Source organism: Amphiprion ocellaris, chromosome 4, assembly GCF_022539595.1.
Source record: "Amphiprion ocellaris isolate individual 3 ecotype Okinawa chromosome 4, ASM2253959v1, whole genome shotgun sequence".
NCBI classification, from domain to species: Eukaryota; Metazoa; Chordata; class Actinopteri; family Pomacentridae; genus Amphiprion; species Amphiprion ocellaris.
In genome coordinates, this window is record NC_072769.1 from 21,292,371 (window position 1) to 21,318,690 (window position 26,320).

The 26,320-nt window shown below is 38.6% G+C and overlaps 1 protein-coding gene across 4 annotated transcripts in view; it reads right to left on the reverse strand.

The window, feature by feature from the left end:
- LOC111583083 (protein FAM13A) overlaps window positions 1-26,320 on the reverse strand; it is an 82,942-nt gene that overhangs the window by 18,370 nt on the left and 38,252 nt on the right. For all 4 annotated transcript variants that reach the window (XM_023292013.3, XM_035958046.2, XM_035958047.2 and 1 more), the window contains exons 9-14: window positions 22,301-22,342; window positions 12,407-12,448; window positions 12,070-12,264; window positions 9,744-9,948; window positions 3,318-3,376; window positions 2,986-3,028 (exon numbers count right to left, since the gene is read on the reverse strand). In XM_023292013.3, coding sequence (XP_023147781.3) covers window positions 2,986-3,028; window positions 3,318-3,376; window positions 9,744-9,948; window positions 12,070-12,264; window positions 12,407-12,448; window positions 22,301-22,342 — 586 coding nt within the window. The remainder of the gene's footprint in view (window positions 1-2,985; window positions 3,029-3,317; window positions 3,377-9,743; window positions 9,949-12,069; window positions 12,265-12,406; window positions 12,449-22,300; window positions 22,343-26,320) is intronic.

Consider the following 26,320-nt stretch of genomic DNA (forward strand, 5'->3'; position numbering starts at 1 on the left):
CTGGAAACTACTTGAAACTAGAATGAAACTGAATATAAAAATATAGATATAAAATAACAATCTAATGGAAAATAGTCAAGAACAATGAATAGAAAGTTTGCAGTACAGATTCACAGATATCTAACAACTGTTTATTATCGTCTGATTCATTAACAGAACTCTTTAAAAGTAACTAAAGTCAGTGAACTAAGAAAAAGGTGTCGTTTCTAATTAGCAGTCAGTGTCGATCTACTTCGTGCTTGTTCCTCGTTAACTACTGTACTTTATGTTCTTTCTTGTTAAGTGTTACGAGCACAGCTGATGGTGGTCATGCAATTAAAGTATGCACTCATTAACTCTGAAACAGAGGAGTCTACCGGGTGAATGTTATGTAAGGTGTCGAGTCTTAGAAGTGGTAACAGCTTGTTGCAGAGTATTGTCTGTATTATCTGCTGTCCAGACTCAAAACGGGCCTAGAAGTTTCTCAAGAAAGCCACAAGTTCTCCTCTGATCCTTTAACATGCAAACGACTCGTTAAACTGATACTTTACTGATCACTTTACCTTGATGATGAGCTTATCTTATTCGTTTCGGCAGACTGATTAATCAATTTGTTGTCAATAATCACAAGTATAGGTGCTGCTGTAAGCGTTTCTCAGGACTCAGTGGAGGAGAATCGCTGTGGATTAACTCAAGTACAGATGTTTGTTAAAGCTCACCATTGTGCAGCTGTGTGCACATATAATTCTGATGTACATACAAACACTCACACACACACACACACACACACACACACACACACACACACACACACACACACACACACACACTGCACATCATTCACTGGAACATCAGCCGCTGTGTTCGCTCATTTGAGCCATGATTACATCATCATGTGAGGTCCAGCTGTTGCAAAGGAGGACAAGATAGACAGAGCTACTGTGTGTGTGTGTGTGTGTGTGTGTGTGTGTGTGTGTGTGTGTGTGTGTGAGCAGGATGTATTAGGTGATGTATTAGACGATGATTAAACTGTGTTTGGGGGGTTTACAGACACACAGCGTACAAAAAAACACATAATGGTGGAATTTACAAGGCATTTGCTTGAATGGCAAACAGACAAGTATATAACCGCACACACGCACGCACACACAAACTCTGGTGAAATTATTACAGTCTACCCTGTCTGTGTGCAAGGCTTATATGTGAGCAAGTTTTAATGTTCATTTTATCTGTTATTTACTGTTTCTAATGTGACTATGCTGCTGCCCTCTTGGCCAGGTCTCCCTTGTAAAGGAGACTTACAAAAAAAAGCAGAAAACCAGCAAACTGGCACATTTTCTGCAAACAACTGACTGGTTAAGCAGTAAATACACTAGCGATCAAAAGTTTAGGGTCACTTAGAAATGTCCTTATTTTTGAAAGAAAAGCATTTTTTTTTCCCAATGAAGATAACATTAAATGAATCAGAAATACAGTCTAGACATTGCTAATGTGGTAAATGACTATTCTAGCTGGAAACGGCTGATTTTTAATGGAATATCTCCATTGGGGTACAGAGGAACATGTCCAGCAACCATCACTCCTGTCTTCTAATGCTACATTGTGTTAGCTAATGGTGATGAAGGGCTAATTGATGATTAAAAAAACGTTGTGCAATTATGTGAGCACATGAATAAAAGTGTGAGTATCATGGAAAACATGAAATTTTCTGGGTGATCCCAAACTTTTGAATGGTTGTGTTTGATTTCTGCCATGCCTCAAAAATATTGTTGATTCTAATAAACTAACAACAAGTATACCCTGCTGTTAGTTTGAAATTTAACTGCAGGGGATGAGATCACCATACTAGTCTTTGTAATTGACAGAGGAAGAAAAAGCAGGCCTAATGGTAACAATCATATCTGTGTGATGTTCATGTTGTAACCCAGTCATTAATGACCAGCTGAGAGGTTGCTACACTTGGAGAGCAGCAACATGCCGGCTCCAGATGGCTGCTCAGTAGCACTGTGTGGAGCTGCAGTCAGAGCTGCTACTAAAATCCATCTGCGCTGCTAAGACAAAGATTCACCGTCTTGGTTTCGTACTGCATGACTCTGTTCGGCGGCGCTGGTCCAGATTAAAACGAGAGATGAGCAGATGGAAAAGTGGGCTTGTTTCCTTCTGCTCACACCCAGAGCAAGTCTTTTCATAATCTTACGAACAACGGGCTAAAGAGTGTTTGTGGAGGACATAATGGTAAGAAAAAAAAAGATCCCTTTTCACAGGGACACTAAAATCTCCCTCTGTCGAAAGTGAAACTGCATGTTTCTGTGGAAGTGCAGAGGAGTTTCTGTTCAGCTGAATCTGTGCTATGTTCAGATAGGAGCTCTTTATTTACTGTTCTGACAGCATTACTTCATCAGTTTATTACTCCGCCAGGGAATGCAGCAGACTTACGTGACAATCAGCACTGGTTTGTTGGTTTGTCTGTCTGGTAGCAACATTACTCAAAAATGGACCAATGGATTTGGATGAAATTTTCAGAGAAGGTCAGAAATGACACAAGGACCACCTGATTAGATTTTGGCAGTGATGCAGCTTATAGTCTGGATCCACGGATTAGTTAAAGATTTCTGTATCTCTGTGAGATAGCAGCATGATGTCACTGTAACTATGACAACAAGTGAACACTACATCACATGATTGCGATCCTACTACAAATCCACCGCTGTGGATCCGTTGGAAATCATACGACTGAGCAGCCTTGGAGAAATACTGCGTTCTCTGAGGGTTTTTCTATATTGTGTCATTCTTTTTGTATCCAACTTTCATGCATTCGTGTCTTTTACATAAATATTTTTTTGCTGAATGGCAGTATGAGAACTTGCCTTTTCTTTGTTCTATCATACTTGTTCTTTTATTGTGAAAGGTGCAACACAAATGACTTCTCTAGTTGCCTATAACTACTTTCGTTCCTGTATCTAAACGGCGGCACTAGAAGGAAAGGAGATGTGAAACTGAACCTACCTGTGAAGCTGGAAGAAGGCCATCTTTCCTTGAAATGTCAATCCTGGAAAATCCAACAGAGAAACCACCTCAGCAAAGACGTGTCGCCACCAGCTTGTGAACAATCAGTGCAGTTTATCTCACAGTTTACAGAAGCCTCGGGAAAACCCTACACAGCGTACGCATTCACACACATGCCTGCTATTTTATCAGATAAAGCCAGTGTTATGAACACAACATTCAAAATGGATCTCTTGAGATAATGGACACAGCTGCAAGTGGCAGGCAGTAGCTTATCAATGTAGAATGAGCATTAAGGCAACAGGCGCTGGAGAAGATTTTGAAGAGCTTACCCTTTGTGAAATGTCTCCATGTGGTTTTCTCCTTGTCGTTCACCAACACATTCCTTGAACTGTAAAAAAAAAGACACACAGACTTTAAAACTTATGACCACTTTCCAGAAAACAGAACTAGCTGTACATATTGTATTAGCACCATGACAAACCAGGACTCCTTTTTGAATTGACAATTTAGAGTAACTTATTAGATCATTTTTGTGGATAGAGTATTGTTTTTTTTAGAATTTATTTTATTTGACCTTTATTTTACCAGGTAAAAAAGTTTGACAACCAGTTGTCATTTGCAAACATGATCTGGCCAAGAGGCACCAGCAGGAACAAATACACATGTAAACTACACACACCACAAGCATATTAACATAACATAGAGCAAAAGTAGACAAGTAAGAAGCATGGGAAAATATACACGTGAGCGAAAAAAAATGTGCATGAGGCGTAAAAAGGTGTGTGTGTATATATAAGTATGTGTGTAAGTAAGATCCGAAGTGATCAGCAGGTGCAACAGTCAGCTACAATCTGTTGGAGTTTAAGCTTGAAGGTGGTGAGTGGAGTCAGAGTTGGAGGTTTGAGGGTGTTTTGTAAGGTGTTGCAGTCGTTAGCTGCTGCAAAGCTAAAGGAGTTACGGCTAAAAATAATAGAAGTGCTGGGGATGATGAGCTTGATGTATTCAGTAGACCTAGAGCAATATGAATTATGGGCGAGGTGAAGAAGAGAGGACAGGTAGGGAGATGTATTGCCCAGAATTGACTCATAAACAAAATGAAACCAGTGGTGAAGCCGCCGGGCATGAAGGGAGGGCCACCTCACCAATTTATAGAGATCACAGTGGTTCTTATCATTCTTTATTTATTATCTTATGTATTTTTATTTCTTTAACTTTTAACCTTTTTACTTATCTTACATCAGGCCTTTTATCTTATACTTTAAAGTTTTAGTTTTTTAACTCCAGTGTTTCCTCAGGGGGGTCCTCCACACTGGAGGCTGCATGCGGTCTGCTGCTGGGGGTGATGTCCACGGGTCCCTTCGGTCCGGCTGGTTGGGGGACTCCCCACCTCGGTGTGGGGGTCCCCCTGTCTATCAGGGTCAGGGGGTCCAGGTGCCGGCGCCCCTGGTGGTCATGGCCTGCGACTCCTCCCAGTGTGGACGACCCCAATGGAGGCGTTTTCCACGATCGTCAGTGCCATGCCATGTCTCCCTACAGTCAGTGGAGAGAGTTTGTGTGTTTGTGTGTGTGTATGTGTGAGCGTGTGTGTGTGTGTGTGTGCGTGCATGTGTAGTTGTGTGCATACATGTATATATGGAGGGAGGAAGGGATTGGTTTTCTTGTTTTTAATATTTTAAATGGTATAAAGCACTTCAGGTTGCATTTCAATTGTATGAAAAGTGCAATATAAATAAAGTTTGATTGATTGATTGATTGATTGATTGTGAGTGTGGAAGGGTGCATTAGTGGCAAAACGGATGGCTGAGTGATAAAGAGTGTCCAGTTTTTTGACCACGGTACTTGGGGCCATTTTGTAAATGATGTCGTTATAATCCAGAATCGGGAGTATTGTCATCAAGATGAGGGTGAGTTTGGCAGCATGAGTGAAGGAGGCTTTGTGGTAGAAGAGAAATGCTAGTCTGGCTTTGAGTTTGGTCTGAAGGTTGTCCAGCTAGAAGCATAGATATTTGTGTTGCATATGCTGACTATACTGACTGGTAAAAGCATGTTGTGCTGATATGTAGCTAGTGTAAATTTGCCAATGTGTTGACTGTGTGGGGAGCTACTTTTAATATGTATACTGATGAGCAAAGATTGGCTTTCCTCCTGGCTCATTTAAGCCTGTAATATCTAATTTAAAAAGGAGAATCTGAAAGATGTGGACTAAAACTAATCATATTGAGAATATAAATGTATCCTTGATCCAAACCAGTTTCACACAAATCGGCAATGAGAGGTGAAAGCTCTCAGAAAGAAACTAATTCTGTTCACACTGTCTTGCGTAGCGTGTTGTATTGCTGTATAATTAACAGCTCTCCAAAGGCTCTCAGAGCCCATTAGTAGCTCCAGTGGCTCTTGACCTAATCAGCTTACGTTCACAGACACAGATCCTCACCAACATCAAACCTCTGCAAGCAGCGTGACACACAGTTGCACAGTCAATCACAACTGTGCCAGTTATAACATGTATACCATTTGTGTGTCAAGGCTTCATGTGTCATATGTACTGTTACGTAAGGTGTTTGCAAGAAGGGGGAAATAAAACAGTCTGCTTGTCTCAGATTCTGCCGCCGGAGTGAGCGTGTGAATTCAACAACTCTATTTCCAGTCGGTGGCACAGCACGCCATGCAGCTCAACCTTACATTAGCAAACATCATTTATGAGCCAAGAGTGAATATTAATCTGACTCGCTTTACAGCACTGTAAGAAGAGAGTGTAGAGATTAGGTTACATGCTTCAGCTGTATGCTTCACAACATGCTCAACGAGACTTTGACTACTTTCACACACTCCTTCTATAGACTCCTGATTGCTCTGCAGACTTCCTGGTTAGCAGTTGACAGAAAGCCAAGTAATTTATTATTTGTTTGCACAGTATGTGTACACTTAGCCTCGATCCTGAGATAAACTGTAGCAGGAGCAAGGTGGACAAAACGTTCTGCTGCACTGTTTGTGGTCATTTATGTGCACTTGGTCCAGAAAATGTGAGAACATAGCCAGAAAATACAAAACACAGCTTCCCTTCTCCTATTTAAAATCCCAAATATTTTATTTACAATGATCTAAAAACATTAAATCTTCATATTTGACAAGTTAGAATCAGTCAATATTTTTATATTGATTTGAAATTAGACTAAACTGATAATAAATCAGTTATTAGAATTGCAAAGTACATTATTGATATGTTAATCATCTATGTCAGGGGTGTCAAACATATGGCCCGTGAGCCAAAATTGGCCCTCCAGAGGGTCCAATCCGGCCCGTGGGGCGACTTTGTAAAGTGTAAAAATTACAGAGAAGACATTAACTACAAATTGTAAATTTGTAAAACTATAAATGTAAAATAATTTCTAGACCATGACAAGTTGTTTTGATCATAAAGTAAAACACTAGATTGCTCTTTTGTCGGTTTGTGCCTCATTTTTGTCATCTTTTGTCTTGTTTTTGTTGGTTTGTTGTCTTTTTTGCCTGACTTTTGTCATTTGTCTCATGTTTTTGTCATTTTGTTTCTCGCTTTAGGCTTTTTGCGTTTTTTTTTTGTCTCGCTTGTGTTGTTAATCTATTTTTGTTGTTGTTTTGTTTCTTGCTTTTGTCATTTTTTGTCTCCTTTCTGTCAGTTGTGCAATTTTTTTGTCTCATTTTTGTTTTGTTTCATGTTTTTTGTCGCATTTTTTTTGTCATTTTGTTTCTCGCTTTTGTTTTGTGTTCCGTTTTTGTCATTTTGTGTCTCATTTTTGTAACAGTTTGTCTTGTTTTTGTTGTTTTATGGGGTTTTTTTTGGTCTGACTTTTGTCATTTTGAAGTAAAATATGATACCATTCAGTCTCAGATACTTGACCGGATGTTTTGTGCCTTTGTAGACACTCTGCGATCTGTCAGTTGTAATGTATAAATGATAAACTGAGGCATAATGTTGTTGAAATTGAACTTATTTTTCATTAAGAAATTTTAGTTTTCTCTTCAAAACTATTTTTCCTACTGAACAAAACATTAGATCCTCTTAAAAACAAAAAAGGCATGCAGCAATTTTGCCTAAACAAAAAAGTGTGAAACTCGAAAAATAATGATTTAAATTAGATACAGTGTGACTAAATTAGTATTAAAAAACAGAAATCTTAAAAAAAAACAAAAAAAAAAACAGCTACAGTCATGCTATATGGTAATTTAAAGATATACGGCAAAACAATTTAGAAATTAAAGTAAAAAAACTGGATGAAATTATAACACTGGATGATGTTTTTCTCTACAGAGTGACTGAAATACCTGAGTAATCATTTATATATTCAGCACATTGAAGTAATAATCAGGCAGCTCTATTTTGATGCAAAGCAGATCTGGAAGTATGCAATCATTTAATAGAGCCAGAGATATAAAAGAAAAAAATTACATACTCCACCTTTTGGGTAACCAAGTAAATCAACTGTAAAAGCAAAATTCTATACCCTACATGAAGCACTACATCTCACTAATTTACTCTTGATTAGATGAAATACTGAGCACTCAACAAACGCTTCAAACTTTGTGGTCTTCAACACCCACATGACAACAGTTAAAAGGACAAGTTGCTCTCTACTTTTTCATCTTGAGTGGATGAAAGCTGCAGCTAACTGTGTACTTACAGCCCGTACATTTAGGCTACTTCTGGAAAAAAGTGGGTATCAAATAGTGCTGCATGTTATCAGCTGCTGTGCAGTTGCAGAGAAAAATTAGTCAGCTGCACAGCTTCCTGTCATTGTCCAACTTGTCTCCATTTAGTGATTCTTGTTAATTCCAACTGATTATTATTTGCTGTGATTCAGAAATAAAAAGACAGTGATTTGAGATGAATGCTTCATTTGTCTTTGGTACATCAGTGGCGAAGTTGTGCAAATGTGTCAATGTAATACGCTGATGGACACGACCAGCTGATTATGTCCTACTCATATACACTACCAGTCAAAAGTTTGGACACGCCTTCTCATTTAATGGTTTTTCTTCATTTTCATGACTATTTACATTGTAGATTCTCACTGAAGGCATCAAAACTATGAAAGAACACATATGGAATTATGTAGTAAACAAACAACTGTGAAATAAGTCAAAACATGTTTTATATTTTAGATTCTTCAAAGTAGCCACCCTTTGCCTTGATTACTGCTTTGGACACCGTGGGCTTTCTCTCCATGAACTCCGTGAGGTAGTCTCAGGTGTGCCTTGTCAAGGTTAATCTGTGGAATTTCTTGTCTTCTTAATGGGGTTGGGACCATCAGTTGTGTTGTGCAGAAGTCAGGTTGGTACACAGTTGACAGCCCTATTTGACAACTGTTAGAATCCATATTATGGCAAGAACCAATCGGCTACATAAAGAGAAACAACAGTCCATCATTACTTTAAGACCTGAATGTCAGTTAGTCTGGAAAATTGCAAAAACTTTGAATGTATCCCCAAGTGCAGTCACAAAAACCATCAAGCTACGACCAAACTGGCTCACAAGAGGACCACCCCAGGAAAGGAAGACCAAGAGTCTCCTCTGCTGCTGAGGATAAGTTCATCTGAGTCACCAGCCTCAGAAATGGAAAGTTAACAGCACCTCAGATTAGAGTCCAGATAAATGCCACACAGAGTTCTAGTAGCAAACACATCTCTACATCAACTGTTCAGAGGAGACTGAACCAATCAGGTCTTTATGGTCAAACAGCTGCTAAGAAACCACTACTAAGGAAAAGCAACAAGCAGAAGAGATGAGTTTGGGCCAAGAAACACAAGGAATAGACATTAGACCAGTGGAAATCTGTGCTTTGGTCTGATGAGTCCAAATTTCAGATCTTTGGTTCCATCCACCGTGTCTTTGTGAGACCAGAAAAGGTGAATGGATGGTCTCTACATGCATGGTTCCCACCATGAAGCATGGAGGAGGAGGTATGATGGTGTGGGGGTGCTTTGCTTTGCTGGTGACACTGTTGTGGATTTATTCCAAACTGAAGGAACATTGAACCAGCATGGCTACCACAGCATCCTGCAGTGACATGCCATCCCATCCGGTTTGTGTTTAGTTGGACCATCATTTATTTTTCAACAGGACAGTGACCCCAAACACACCTCCAGGCTGTGGAAGGACTATCTGACCAAGAAGGAGAGTGATGGAGTGTTGCTTAGGTCAGATGACCTGGCCTCCACAGTCACCTGACCTAAACCCAATCCAGATGGTTTGGGATGAGATGGACCACAGAGTGAAGGAAAAAAGGCCAACAAGTGCTCAGCATCTCTGGGAACTCCTTCAAGACTGTTGGAAAACCATTTCAGGTGACTACTTCATGAAGCTCATGCAGAGAATGCCAAGAGTGTATAAGAACAATAATCAAAGCAAAGGGTGGCTATTCTGAAGAATCTAAAATATAAAACATGTTTTGACTTATTTCACACTTTTCTGTTTGCTACATAATTCCATGTGTTCATTCATAATTTTGATGCCTTCAGTGAGAATCTACAATGTAACTAGTTATGAAAATAAAGAAAAAACATTAAATGAGAAGGTGTGTCCACACTATTGACTGGTAGTGTACATACTTCTACAAATTAATCAACATAACCTAGCTTTCACGAGGCTAGCTGTGGACCTATGGTCACAGTGAGGAAAAGGAGGAAAAAAACAGTTTAAAAAAAAAAGCAACAATAAAACAGAGGACAGAAACTCCCCAGATAGTGACAAATCTTGAAGACAAATGAAAATGACTCACTGCGTGGGCGGCCTGGTTGTCAGTGAGCTGCACTAGAGTCGGAGTGTGTTTTGACTTTCTGGGTTTGGGGGTTCGCTCGGTGTGACCACTCTGTCCTCCCTGTGAAACCCAGCTGCTGCCCGTGTCCTCCTCTACGTTGCCTGAACTGCTACCACCACTCGATGGGATGTTCTCCTTGTTGGTGTCCGCCTTGATGGATGCAGGTCTGTTCTCAGATGAAAAAGAAAAAGATGAGAAAATGAGACATCTGCCCTCCATCTGACTCCCTCTGCTCTCCCTGGTCTGTCTTTATCAGCTCGATATTGGATGAAACGCTCGAGGAAATCAAATGCCAAGGCCATCCCGATGCCTTACTTATACCTTCCGGAGCAGCTAATGTGCTGTTTAGCGTTTGTACTAATTCTATTTACTGTCCATGCTCTTGTTGACATTTTCTGCCATCTCTGGACTAAGACACTCCTCTAATCCACGTGTCACTGATCTCTCCGGGTCTCCATCAACAAGGATTAGCTTCTTACTGGTGATGACTGCAGTTGTTATGACTGTACTGGGCGTCAGTCTACAACCTCACGATGCAGTATGAAACTCTTTGAATGTTTGCTGTGACCAAAACACCAACTGGAGGTAGTGTCATTGCAGTAAGGCTCTGTGCTCAGGTTTCAGTAATGAATAATATTAATATTTCAACTTACATTCTTAGATATAAACTTGATTCAAGGATTTTCAGGTGTTCATTAATCTGTCACTGTTTGCATTTTCACGTAGCTCCCAAAGGTTAACCTAATAATTATTAAATTTGCTAACTAGCCTTTATGTTATCATTCAGCACTTATATTTCTTGGTTTTAAAACAGGACCTAATAAGCTCCCATACAGTTATGTGAAACAAGTTCCAGAGGTCAGACACACAGTTTGCGGTTGTTAACATTTTTGAAATAAAATGTGTGATGTTAACATTTTAAGCTGGGGTAGGTAGTTTGTTCTTTGGCATCTTTGAGCAAAAACTCTACATTAACCTTTCAGCATATTGAAATTCAGGTGATTTGAGAGAAAACTGGACTTCTTCACACACTCTTAGCTCTGTTTACATGTTTAAGTAAATGAAGTCTGATATGGGGAATTGTAGCCAATCACAGTGAATGTTTTGACTTCAAACTTGACTATCGTTAACGAAGTTTGTTTTTTCTGCTTTTCAGATTTCTGCCTACACCAGCTTTAATGTATTTACATATATGTGATCGTTCAGCACAACATTGGGTTAAAAAGTAGCATTTTTGAGTGGCAAAAGTTACAGAAAATGAAGGAAATAGTAATGTTTTTGTACTATACTGTATATATTACACTGTTACTGTATCACAGGTTTCCTATGCTATAATGCTGAAAAACTGAACTTGTTTTTAATTTATAGAATTATTTATTATAATAATAGTTATGTGACAATCAATGCTGGTTTGTCCGTCTGTTGATCTGTCTGTTAACAACATTATTCAAAAACAGACTAACGGATTTGAATGACACAAGGACCAAGTAATTAGATTTTGGCAGTGATGCGGCTTATAGTCTGGATCCATGGATTTGTTAAAGATTTCTGTATCATTGTGAGATAGAGGCACAGCATCACTGTAACTATGATAACAAGTGAACGCTACATCAGCTGCCTGCTGATAATCATATGATTGTGATCCTGCTACAAATCCACCACTGTGGACCATGAATTGCTTAAAGATTTAATCCATCGGAAATCATACAACGACTGAGCAGCCTTGGCAGAGTACTGCGCTCTCTGAATGCTTTTACTGTTATTATATACACTACCTTTAAAAAGTTTGGGATCACATAGAAATGTCCTTGTTTTTGAAAGAAAAGCTTTTTTTTCAATGAAGATAACATTAATCAGAAATACAGTCCATACATTGTTCATGTAGTAAATGACTATTCTAGCTGGAAACAGCTGATTTTTAGTGGAATATCTCCATAGGGGTACAGAGGAACATTTCCAGCAACCATCACTCCTGTGTTCTAATGCTACATTGTGTTAGCTAATGGTGTTGAAAGGATAATTGATGATTAGAAAACCCTTGTGCAATTATGTTAGCGCATTAATAAAAGTGTGAGTTTTCATGGAAAACATGAAATTGTCTGAGTGACCCATAACGTTTGAACGGTAGAGTAGATAAACATTTTATGCGAGCAAGTTTTCCTTTCTTTTCATGTGAGAAACAAGACTAAGGACAGAAAATAATTGTTGCCGCTATAGACAAACCGCCACTAATTTTATGCTGGTTCCATCAACTACCAACATCAACACGATGCCAGATTTTCTGTACCTGTTTCTCTCTCTGAGTTTCAGTCCCTCCTCCTGTTGATCTCTCTGGTGCCGACGTCTCTGTCGTGCCGTTAGCGTCACCTTGGGGCTTGAAGGACGTGTGGTGAACTCACAGGTCCCTGAATGTTGATCCTCTAAAGGGTTTACATCAAAGAGGTGCTGCTCCACTGCTGAGCGTATTGTCCTATCCAGATAACTAATTGGAGCCAGAAAGAAAAGGAGCAGATCAGCAAATCTGCTTGTTATGCTCTACAGTTGCAACTTCTTGTCAGAAAACTGTGTAAATTACAAAAGCAATGATACATCAGATTTAGGTTACAGTGCTAAAGTCCACTTACTTTACAACATCTGGTCTGCAGTGGACAGGGGAGAGGTGGTTACTGAAAGAAAAACAAGAGGGAAAGGTTAATGTTATCAAAACAAGTGGTCACAACAGGTCACTGAGCAACACTAAAAATGCCCCGGGGCTCTGGTTCTGGCCCCAGGTGATCAAGGCATCTACAAGCATGGCTGAGTGTTAACCTCAGCTGTGTTCAGAGCTTAAGTGGGTCCCATAAGACCAAAGTGGCTGGCTTCTATGGCTACCATTAAGCTCAGCTGTTGAGTATGTGGTCGGAGCTCTTTATACTGATCCATGACTTCATCTGTAGCTTTCTTTTTATGTCCTCTATTTATATATTTTACCTCATGTGCTGTAATATAGATATGGAATATTTAATTTACATAGAAATTTCAGCATCTCTTTCCAAGTGTGATTTTCTCTATTTTTGCTCGTTTGTTTTCAAAGTTGTAACTCAACTTTTTCAGGTTTTTTTCTGTCTCTAAGCGAAACAAATAAAGATTACTGGACAGTAAATTTGAGCAACTTGTCAGGTGCACTAGTTGAACGTAGAGATAAAATAAGTAGTCGATTGAAGCCGAGGTAGGCAGGGATTTCTTGGTCTAATTGTGAAAAAAAATCCATAATTACATTTCCATTTTTTTTAGAAGGCAGGAATTTCTCTATGCTTCAGATGGTTAAAAGTCTGATTCAATGGCAGAAAAAGAAATGTTGTCATTCCAGCATTGGCAACAACTATCTACACTAAAAAGCATCCCGAAAAAAACAGAGACAGACTAATCAAAAAGACAGTTTTTCAATAAACAGATAAATAAAATCAGCAAAGTTAAGAACTGATGTTACATCAAGGAACTACTATATTCTGAGCATCTCCTGGAGCTTCATTTCCCTGTAATGTCTAAATGTGTTGGAGTGGCCCCAACTGATTGGTTGCCCAAAATAAATAAAATAAAAATAAAAACAAAAATCTAAACATTCTGATCTGATGACAGTTTCTTCCATAATTGCAATAATCTGAAACTGTTTCTGTTTTATGCTCTTGTTAATGACACATTTTAGTTTTAGACTGTCCCTTAAAAGTTTCTAAGAGATGTGAAATTGTGATGCAACCTTTACGAGATTAATCAGTAATGGCTGAACCAACAACTCAATTTAGCTAACTTTTAAGTGAAACATTCTATGCTTTCAACCTAAAAATGTCACTGCTTTTTCTATTTTCCTGCATTTTAAAACAAGCAATCTGAATCTGTAAACTTCTGATGTGTAAAATCTAAATGGTTCTTCAGTGACTAAATGATGAACAAATGAATGAATGAATCAAAAATAAAAAAAATCTTGACATTGTGATTTAGTTGATACTTTAGCCTTTGAAGAAATGATCTGCTTTTCCAGGAGTACAGTTACCTCAACATGTATAAGTTTGACATGAAAATAATCTTCCATAAACAGTGGTGTTGACAGTAATAGCATGGCCGCGCAGTGGACCACGTACGATAAAGGAAAAGATAATAATGGAGTGACGGAACACTGTGAAGGTGACTGTGGTGAACCTGAGTAAAACAGGGAGCTGTAAGTGTGGACAGTGAAACAGGTTTATATTTGTTTATTTTACCTTTATTTTACCAGGTAAAAATGTTTGAGAACCAGTTCTCATTTGCAAACATGACCTGGCCAAGAGGCGCCAGCAGGAACACATGAAAACTACAGACACAAATAGACGTATAAACACAGCAAGTCAAAATGAGACCACAGTAAGCAAAAATGAGCTGAGTAAAAATGAGCCCACAGCGAGAAAAAATTAATCCACAGTGAGTAAAAACAGGCCCACAATGAGTAAAAATGAACTGACCATGAGTAAAAAAGAGCCGATAGTGAGTACAAATGAGCAGACAGTGAGTAAAAAAGAGCCGATAGTGAGTACAAATGAGCAGACAGTGAGTAAAAATGAGCCGATAGTGAGTAAAATTTGCCAACAGTGAGGAAAAATTAGCTGACAGTGAGTAAGAATGAGGCCGCAGTGAGTAAAAATGAGACCACAGTGAGGAAACATTTTTCTCAGTGAGTAAAAATCAGCCCACAGTGAGGAAAAATTTGCTCACAGTGAGTAGAAATGAGGCCACAGTGAGTAAAAATGAGCTGATAGTGAGAAAAAATGAGGCCACAGTGAGTAGAAATGAGGCCACAGTGAGTAAAAATGAGACCACAGGGAGTAAAAATGAGACCACAGTGAGTAAAAATGAACCCATGATGAGTAAAAATGAGGCCATGAAGAGTAAAAATGAGACCACAGTGAGAAAAAATGAGACCACAGTGAGGAAAAATTTGCTTACAGTGAGTAAAAATGAGACCACAGTGAGGAAAATTTTTCTCACAATGAGTAAAAATGAGCTGACTGAGTAAAAATTAGACCACAGGGAGTAAAAATGAGATTGCAATGAGTAAAAATTAGCCCACAGTGAGGAAAAATTAGCTGACAGTGAGGAAAAATTAACCCACGATGAGGAAAAATGAACCAAAAGTGAGCCAAAATGAGCCCATGGCAAGAAAAAATGAGACCACAGTGAGTACAAATGAACTGACAGTCAGTAAAAATTAACCCACAGTGAGTAAAAATGAGCCCACAGTGGTTGTCATGCGATAACCAGGTGATCACTATTATCAGATTCAATAATTCCTACCATAAACATGCCCAAACACGCACACAGGCTTTTTCTATCACTTCGAACAACTGTGCTCCAGAGTTTCGTTTCCAAAAATAATACCTCTAAACACGTGGAAATTAAAAATCATCCATAATGTCAGTGCAGGTTCTTTTGTTGGGACAGGGAGACAGAAGAAGAGTGGAAGTGGCTCCAGAGGTGGCAGACTAAACTCCTTGATAATATCGCAGCAGGAAAAATATTAGCAAAGCACCTAAATTTAGACCTGGCTCTGAACACAACAGGTTAAAGCAACAGAAAACGGTTCAATGGCTTACTCGTGTTGACTTAACCTGAGACCTCAATGGCTGCAGATGCCAGACGCACAAATTCATCAAGTGCAGTAGACACTTGTGACAAGAGGTCAGTCATCTCTAAAGGCTGAAATACAGCACAAGTTTCCAGAGCTGTTGACAACTGTCTCAGAATACCCAATGCTAAAGGCTGGTGTTAGTACAAAGATGATGAGATGGTCAGTTATATAACTAGAACGTATGCCAGCACAGGACGATTGTCATACCGTGAGTATCAAATCAAGCTTACTGTGCTCAATGCTGCAGTTCTGGCACTGATGCTGTGATGGTTTTAGACAGTAGTTTCGTATCTTTTTGGCTTGTTACCACTTACAATAAACAGCTGTGTACTTGTGACTGGTCATCAAGTTACATACACTACTGGGGGTCACTTAGAAATGTCCTTATTTTTGAAAGAAAAGCATTTTTTTCAGTGAAGATAGCATTAAATTAATCAGAAATACAGTCTAGTGTAGGTCAACTTTAAACCATTGAGAGCAACTTTAATATGGAACAACTTTGACTAATGCAGAGCAACTTCAACTATTATAGAACAACTTAAACTTATTTAGAGCAACCTTATTATAGAGCAACTTTAACTATTATAGAGCAACTTAAACTCATTTAGAACAACTTTATTATTGAGCAACTTTAACTCATTTTGAGCAACTTTAACTCATTTAGAGTAACTTTAACTATTATAGAGCAACTTTAACTAATTTAGAGCAACTTTAACTATTATAGAGCAACTTTAACTCATTTAGAGCAACATTAGCTAATATAGAGTAATTTTAATTCATATACACTACCGTTCAAAAATTTGGGTTCATCTAGAAATGTCCTTATTTTTGAAAGAAAAGCATTTTTTTCAGTGAAGATAACATTAAATTAATCAGAGATCCAGTCTGGACATTGTTAATGTGGTAAATGTATATTCTAGCTGGAAACAGCCAATTTTTAATGGAATATCTCCATAGGGGTACAGAGGAACATTTCCAGCAACCATCACTCCTGTGTTCTAATGCTACATTGTGTTAGCTAATGGTGTTGAAAGGCTAATTGATGATTAGAAAACCCTTGTGCAATTGTTAGCAGTGAATTTCTGTATGCTCGAGCCAGATTAAATACTGTTTTAGTTTTTTTTCTGAAATATTGAAAATTCTTCTAGTCTAATGGTTCCCAAGTTATTGGTCTGGATCACAATAGAATTGTGCAAGATGATTTAAAAAGGGATCTTTCAGCAAGTTGCTTTCATTAAGCAAGAGCCAGATTAACAACAGAATGGTCAAAATTGATCCATGAGAAGAGGAGATATAAAAAAAATCCAAAGATAACAGATTTTTATGGGTAAAAATGATGCCTTTAACAGAATATGAAGGTAGAAAATACTGGTGATACATCTGATAATCATTATTTTTTAAACCTTCCTCAAATCTTTGCTTATTTTCTCGTATTTACTGGATAATTTCACACTAAATTATTCATGTAAAATAATGAAAATCATATTTCTATGCTTTAACTGTTTTTAACTACTGTAGTCTACTGTAGTAGATAATGGTAGTGTAACGTTATCAGATCTCAACAGAGAAGTCTTTTGAAAACTCCTTGTATGGCATATAGTACTCCAGTTTATTTCATGACACCCTAAAATACACTACTAGCTACGATCTGGCGAGAATCTTTTATCTATAATGGTCAGTAAACTTAAATTAGCTGTCTTCGACTACATTTAAACTCTTCGTGCCACATTTAAACTGCTGATTAAATAAACAGCTGATCGTCACGGCCTGTACATATCAAGTGAGAAACATTTGGTAATTAAATATCTTGTGGGAGCTATGATCGGCCCAAACAGTCTTTGGGTTGGCCCCGGACAGTTGAAGTGTGACAATTTGGCAAATGAAGTCGTCTCACTGCTCAGAGATCACTTTGTTCGACTGATTAAGTTTTTTGCTAAAGATGCAACAGTGTGAAACCACTCTGGTATGAGGCAGGTTTACTGCCTGGTGTGCAACGGAGAGAGTGTGAGTCATGAACTGCTGGCAAAAGAGACCATATGGCAAGAGGGATGAGTCAACGCATCAGAAACACAACTAGAACAACATCAACTGAGTATGAGTGAGGCCAGTCAGCAATCCATCCTCAAGTTCACTCTAGAAATATCATAGTAAACCACAGAGTCCAGTCAAATATTTGATCAATAGCTGATCAGCCGGTGACTTTGCAACACAATAATGGTGTTATTTCACATTCACCTGTACAAATGTTATCTGAGCTGTTAAGTCCGAGGAATCACACCTAACTACAGTCATTAACCACCTCTCTATTGTCACTGCATGACTGCAACACAAGTGTTTCATCTTAAAAGAAACTAGCTGCTGTTTAATTATGAAGGTAACAGTGCTCCAATTGATGAAGTGATGAAGAAGCAACTGTTGTTTGGTGAAAGTCTGCTACTTACTGTGAAAGTGCAAACATGGACTTTTTCTGCAAAACAAATCCTACACACACCACCGTTCAAAAGTTTGGGGTAACCCAGGCAATTTCATGTTTTCCATGAAAACTTTTGTTTATAGTGGCAACATTTATTTTCTGTCCTAAAAGTCTTGTTTCTCACATGAAAAGAAAGGAAAACTTGCTTGCATAAAATGATTATTTACACTACCGTTCAAAAGTTTGGGCTCACCCAGACAATTTCATGTTGTCCATGAAAACTCACACTTTTATTCATGTGCTAACATAACTGCACAAGGGTTTTCTAATCATCAATTAGCCTTTCAACACCATTAGCTAACACAATGTAGCATTAGAACACAGGAGTGATGGTTGCTGGAAATGTTCCTCTGTACCTCTATGTAGATATTCCATTAAAAATCAGCCGTTTCCAGCTAGAATAGTCATTTACCACATTAACAATGTCTAGACTGGATTTCTGATTCATTTAATGTTATCTGCATTGAAAGAAATGCTTTTCTTTAAAAACATGGACATTTCTACGTGACCCCAAACTTTTGAACGATAGTGTAAGTTAAAGTGGAAGTAAGCTGTTAATCTTACTAATGTTAACAGAATTCTATTTTGTATTAATTTTATTCTCTTTGGCTGATGATTTTGATCCCTCATTCATGTCTGTACAATCTTACTGAAGTTACAGCTGGCACTGCTTAGCAGAAAGAACCTGGCTCTTTCCAAAGACAGCAAAATCCAAATTTATAGGTTGGGCTATTTCTTGGCCAGGTGCAGTAACTTACTGGGGTTTTGTTGTTCAAGAAAAAGTCTTTTTACATTTAGACAACCATCTCTTGGATGTGGCTTTCTAATACTGAACAGATAAATAATCTTCTGTATCTAAGTCAGGGCAAAAACACAAATAATTTCCTAAAAGACTGAACAATTCCTGGCTTGTTTGACAGATTCAAAATATAGTTTACCTGAATGACTGACTTACTGACAAGTAAGCTGTTTCTAGTTTAATGGTGTCTGTAAGGTTTGCTGAACTGTTCAGTCCGGTCTGTAAGGATATGACGTCTGGCATTTTAATTTTGAAGTTGTGCTATTTTTATCCTGCTATGTCTATATTTAAAAAGCCAGCAGTGCAAGTCTTTGAATTTAATTACTTAATTCCAGACCTTTTAACTGAGAAACTTGCTTTGCAAATAAACATAAGACCAAAATAGTATGCTTTGCAGCTGTGTTGGTGATTTAAAGCTAACTGATCATTAAGTCATTAAAAATGTGAAGGAAACAACTCCAAAGCTTCCATAGCAGATGCTAATACCAGCTAAATCGTCAGCGCTGTGTACCCAGGGACATCCACCCAGGTAATCCAGTGTTACACCACAGTCAGATATTATCCAGGACCTTCAGAGTCTTTGGTCAACACTCAGAGGGAAAAAATATGTTGATCTATGATCCACTGTGGTTGGGCTAAGGTTAAGCTCACACGCGGCACCCTGAGACTTTCTGTACGCGAAGGAATGCAAGTGGAGCTCAGCAGAGAGGGAAAGCGTGTATGCATTAGTATGTATGTGCGTATGTGACAAAGAACAAGTAGGCCATGGAGTTACTGATGAACGTGAGCACAAGAAGTGAATGAGAGGTAAACAGTGAGAAGTAAGAGGAGAGTGGAAAAGTAAACAGAAGTTGGTCTTGGTTGGTCAGAGTGAGAAATAATTTCTGGCTATAACTAAATATTATTTTCAAAATGTGATATTTTTAAATTATTACTCCACCAAAGAATGTGGTGGAGTAATGTGACCATCGACGTTGGTTTGTCTGTCTGTCTGTTCGCAACATCACTAAAAAACGGACAGATTTGGATGAAATTTTCAGGGAAGGTCAGAAATGACACAAGGACCAAGTGATTAGATTTTGGCAGTGATGCAGCTTATAGTCTGGATCCACGAATTTGTTAAAGATTTCTGTATCATTGTGAGATAGCAGTACGGTGTCACTGTAACCATGACAACAAGTGAACACTACGTCAGCTGCCTGCTGATGATCACGATTGCGATCCTACTACAAATTGACCGCTGAGGACTTATCAGGACGACTAAGCAACCTTGGCGGAGTACTGCGCTCTCTGAGTGCTTGTCTTGTTATTTATTCGATAACTGTTTTTTTCTAAAACGTCAGAAACCTTTCTTTGCGCTTCAACCCAAAAATATTCATCCATCCATCCATCCATCCATCCATTATCTTTAAACCACTTAATCCTCATTAGGGTTGCGGGGGGACTACATATAGAGACAAACATTCACACTCACATTCACACCAACGAACAATTTAGAGTTACCAATTAACCTCAGCATGTTGTTGGACTGTGGGAAGAAGCTGGAGAACCTGGAGAAAACCCATGCATGCAGAGGGAGAACATGCAAACTCCATGCAGAAAGATCCCAGGAAGGCCATGACGCGAACCGGGGATCTTCTAGCTGTAAGGCAAAAGCGCTAACTACCAAGCCACTGTGCAGCCCACCCACAAATATAAACTTTCTAATTATACAAACGTCAGAAATGAAAATGTGTATATTTGAGTTACTGGTTGAGTGTGGGATTTTTGATTGCTTTGAATTAAAATGTGACACTTGGCACAACAAGCTCAATGACATAACCTTCATGTTGTCTTCAAGGACTTCACACACATTTGGTATGCTTACAACAGCAACACATAAAGAGCACATGGTTCCTGTATACACACACACATATACATACATCATACACACATGCATGCACACCTGTGTGCCTGTACATCGCATAATGACTTACAGTGACATACGACATGTCTTATATGGGCTATATGACTTGCAAGTGTGAATAATTTAGTATAATGCGGTCTCAGCTCTACAAAGTAAGGAGTACAGTGATTATGTAATACGTACAAAGAGATTACATATCTTCTACTACAGTGAAACAGGTTGTAGTTACATACCATATACTACACATCCTGTAAATAGCGAGGCCTTGGATTAATGCAGTTCTTCCATCACGGATATAAAGGATTTGTGTTTTATTATATCACAACAAAGAGACAAGCTGTCCCAGTTACTTCCAAAGCTCTTTTTCTATCCAGGTTTCCGGCTTCTATCAGCGAGATTTAATCAGACTGTAATCTAAACTTAACTTTTTGTACTTTTGCTACTCCTACAGATTATCCTGTGAAGCATTTGTGCTGTAATATATACTGTGCTCTTTTTAACAGAACAAAAAAAAAAAAAAAAAAAAGAAGAAAAATAATATGCTTCGTTACACAAATGTGCCCATGTGGAGCATAAACACTTCTGGAAAAATGCACCAACCACAAAGGACTAAAGAACCAGCTGTCAGCAGAGGCTGGCTGAGCTGCTGTGCTTCATTCAGTACACTGAAGGCTAGTAGTAACAGTAGAGTCATGTATGATTAGCAAGTGCTTATCAATAAGGTGTGGTCTGGTTGCAATCAAACACTGCACGTGCAAATACCTCAAATTTACTGTGGTAATGTTTCATTTCATTCAATAGTGTACTTTTTTTTTACCATTTTGGCAAAAAACACAAGAAACTCTACAGAAATTCATAAAAATTAATTTGATACAGTCAGATAATATTAGGACTCCAATGAGCAAGTACTTTCATCAGACAGTTTCTTGGTAAATTGGTCAAACTGTTAAAATAGTTGATAACTGTTGGAAAAAAAAACAAAACAAACACTGTACATTCCCAGAGCTAAAGGTGACGTCTAAAAATATCTTGTTATGTTTGGCCAACAGTGCAAACCCTAAATACATAAATTTAAAAATTATATAAAGAAAATCTGCACATCTTCTCAACTGAGAGACCTAAACTGGAATACATGGAATTTTCTCACTATTGAAAAGATGAACTGACTGAAAATAGTCCACTATTTTTCTGTTAATTCATTTACAACCTGTTTTAAGTTAAAGACATATTTTTGTGACCTCTGAGTATTATTCTTTTATTCCCACACAGTTCATTAATCACCACATCACTCTGAAAACACATCTTCACATTATTCATATCATAATATTCATATATTGTCAGAACATGTCTTGTTTACACTAAAACAATTGGATTTGTTTAATAGGTTTTTATGCTTTAATTTTACTGGTCACTTCAGATCAAATTGGGCTGAATGTGGCTCCTGAAGTAAAATGAGTTTGACACCCCTGGTGTAGATGGTATGAAACATGTGCTCCGGCTGCCTTCTCCACAATAAGCAAACAGTGTTGAGCAAACTGTTGCATGTGCATGCTGCCCTGCTTTCCCTCTAACTGGTGGTTCTATTGTTCCAGATGATAATGCACTGAGGCAGCAAGCAGCCACTTCCCCCACACCTCCAGTCCAAAACAACACACTCTCAGCCCGTTCTGCCAGCCTTTTAACACAAACACAGGAGGCCTACCTCATGTAGAAAGGAGATATTGGCCTGTCTTCTTCTTGCGAGCTGAAATGAGAAAACAAACATGCCTAATTAGCAAGCAGGATATGGCCATAAAGTGCAACAGCATAAAATCATTAAGCACCCCCCTTCATCACTACATGCTAGTGGGGCTGAAAATAGGCACATAAGGCTGGCTTTTGTCTGCAGAATAATGGCTATGTAGCGCTACAGATCGGTGCCTTTGTGGAACTTGTCTCCGGTAATTATTATGGACCAAAAGAGAAATGGGAGCTGCTCTAGAATATAGGCTGTCTGCTGCAACTGCATGCATTCCAACAACACATGATGAAATTATGCAACAAACGGAGGAACTCGGTGTTGGCACTGAAATTGACGTTGCTTAACATTTTCATATCCTGGCACTCAGGGGCTACAAATTTCATAAGCGCCTGATCTTGTTTGCCTAAGCAGAGCCTGATTCTGTATTATCTCCTCTAAAGTCAGAGCAGGAAGAAAAACACTGCAACCAAAACCTGAACTGGTTTATGTATAACATGCGTATGTGTATGTATGTGTAACATTTAAAGATTAACTAAATGTTAAAGGGTCTCAGTAAGGCTGACACTACTGGCATTTTATCATGATGCTCAGACAGCTGATGTTTTGTTGCAAATATGCAAACAAATTCAAAAACAGATGATTGTGCAGTAAATTAGTTACGTGAATTTTGAATGAGACAATGAGGAAAAGCTTCAAATAAATAAAACATAATTTTTTATCTCTTTTGGGACTCTTTTTTGGATGTCTACCTGTGAGAAGAGAACACTTGTCAGAGCAACATGAGCTCTGCTTTCAGTTTATAGACATAGAATTACTGCCTCCTAGTTCTATGCCTCCTCCACTAAATAATATATGCAGTAGAGACTTTGAAAGGATTCAGTAAAAGTTAATGAATTTATTTTTATTTTGCCAATTAACATTCTTCACATAAAGTTGTAGCCATTCTGCCTGACAGTGCTTCAAATTTGGAGGTTGGTGCGAAGAAGCTACAGTATAAATTCTACAATGTGGATCAGTCCAAGTGGACATTAGTTTAAATAAACTCCCTTCATGTGTTCCTGATACATTGCAGAATGGAACAAATGGACAGACAACCTGAAAGCATGATGTCTCCAGGCCAAAGCTGTCAGTGCGGAGGAATAAAAATGTTGACAAACCGGGTACAGCAGGCAGTTTTTGACGTTTTTTTACATTTCATCAGCTCACTCTGGTATTCGTCTTCCAGTCGCTAACAAGTGTTTATTACGCCGTCAAAAAATGCGGCAGAGTTATGTGACGATCGCGTTGGTTTGTCTGTCTGTCTGTTAGCAACATTACTAAAAAATGGACAAACAGATTTGGTTGGAGGTTTCAGGGAAGGTCAGAAATGACACAAGGACCAAGTGATTAGATTATGTCAGTGATGCAGCTTATAGTCTGGATCCACGGATTTGTTAAGATTTCTGTATCATTGCCAGATAGCGGCACAGTGTCACTGTAACTATGACAACAAGTGAACACTACATCAGCTGCCTGCTGACGATCACATGATTGTGATCCTACTGCAAATCCACCGCTGTAGACTTATCAGGACTTATCTGTCAGAAATGATACAAGGAACAATCGATTACATTGTGGGGGTGTTTCTGAGTCCCATCAATTCCTGCCGCCCGCTACATATTTAGGTCACGCAATTCGGTATCCGTACATAACGTACACATACATAACACACGTCTGTGCTCAGTGCAAGGTCATTTTGTTTGTGGGTACACCTCTATTAAATGGCCAAATTCAAAGTTGCTGTGATTTCTGATCATCAAAACTAATGAACAAATGCTGCATTTCTGAGAATGCCATATGTAGGAATGGACAGCCTTGGCGGAGTACTGCGATCTCTGAGTGATTTTCTAGTTTACCTTTGGGCTGAGCTAAATTAACAGCTTCTTTTTCCAGTCTGTATGTGAAGCTAATCTAATTGACTACTGGCTTCACCTTCATTTTTACTGCACTGACCTGGCACCAGAAAGTGAATAAATGTTGTTCCCCACATGTTTAACTTTCCTTTTAATTCTACACAACTCATCTAGGAGATTTTTAAATGTAACTTGCATCACTACAAGCCTGCAGATCAGTTTGACTGAAACAATTAGACAAATAAGCAACATAGCAATTAGCAGAAAAACAATCAGCAACTGACAGCTACATAATAAATGTAAATAAAATGCCCCGATGACTCCGATTCCACCTTCTCACTGTGAGAAGCTGCTGCTTTCACTTTGTTTACTTTTTATTTCACTTTTAGGGTCAATCTAAACAAGTAATTTAATGAAACTTTCAGGAAACTGCTGTCACAAGGTGTCAAAGTTTTATATGAAATTCTGAGAGAAAATAATTTCAGATTAATTAGCATGAGAGGTGACATAATAATGCTGATTAAAATATGATTGTAGAAACAAAACTAGAATTTAAAATAAAACTGTCAATTAATTCAAAGTAGCCCAATTATCTGAGCTGAGTCATCTTTAGATAATCAGTGCTTCAGTGGATTTGTTCAGTTGAACCTGAAGTCGAGCAGGTTTTTTGGCCAGAAAATTGTAAAGTAATCCAAGCCAACAAGAATTTACCACCAATCCCAGAGTTTTTTGAAAACTATTATTTTAACCAGACCACAAACACAATGATTTATGGGTAAAACCATCTCTGAAAACTCTGGATATTGTGTTTGGAAACCAGGAAAAGCAGCAATCTCTGGGTTCACTCCTGACCAGTTAAAGGATCAGCAGATGTAGCCACACTTATTAATTGTTCGGTGATTTACATTCAATCTTTTAAATAATGTCTGTGAATCGTAACTATGTTGCGATAAGACTGGTTTTGTTTAATTGCAGATTATCCTTTGTACTTTTTATATCACAGCAGGAGCCAAAAGAAGCAAACTCGCTATACTGTTGATACATCTAAATATTGAGTTTCAGAATCAGAATCAGAATCAGACTGATATCAGTGGAATATCAAGTGGACAGCATCAAACCGAAAAAATGACGCCCACAGTCAGTCAGCATTGTGGGTTGTGTACATAATGAGCCTCAGATGTTCTGAAACACAGAAGAAAGGAGCTGTTATTGTGGACCGCTGCTGAATGTTTGGTCCTCCGTTGTGTTTTGGTACGTGACGTGCCTGCATGTGACTTATTGTAAAAGGCAGGTGTGTCGGGGGGGAGGGCAAAACTTTCGAGCAGCACCTCAACATGTGCAAAACAAAGGATTTGGGTTTCAAGTCGGGCAGGAATCAAAACGGGTCAGTTTGTTGAACTTAAAAAGTCTTCTCAAATGACAGAATGTAAGGTAAACTGGGTGTGTTCGTCCAGCCTTGTTTTAGTTGAGGGGTAGTTCACAACACAACTCCTCCAACACGCACGCACACACGCACGCACGCACACACGCACGCACGCACACACGCACGCACGCACGCACGCACACACACACACACTTGTTCTTAACCGGTGTTACACAGTCTGGCAAGCGTATTAAAATAATGTGTGCCGTCACTGTCGCCGTGAATTGCAAAAGCGGAAATCCTGCTTACCCACTACCTTACTGAAGGGATAACAAGAGGCTTTGTAGGCATACTCAGAAAGGCCTGATCCCTCCGGGCAGAACAGAAAACTACTAATAACAAGGTGGTCAATCTGGACAGGTTTTTTCAGCTTCTCTACTTCAACATTTTTAAGAGGGTGCAGACAGACGTTGGACTGGTTTAGAGGATGCTACAGGATCACTTGAATGATCCAATCTTTTTTTTTTTTTTTTTGCTGGCAGGAGAAGCTGGCATTATTTTGGCTCAGAAATAGGTTGAGTAAAGCTATTATTTAAGCTGCTGCTGCAAACACATAACAGAAAACAATGCGATTCCCCCACAAAGTACAAACATGAGTGGTGGTCAGGATTTACTTGTCTGTTATTTATGGTGTCGAAGCAACACAGAGCTTCAAGTTTTACAAGG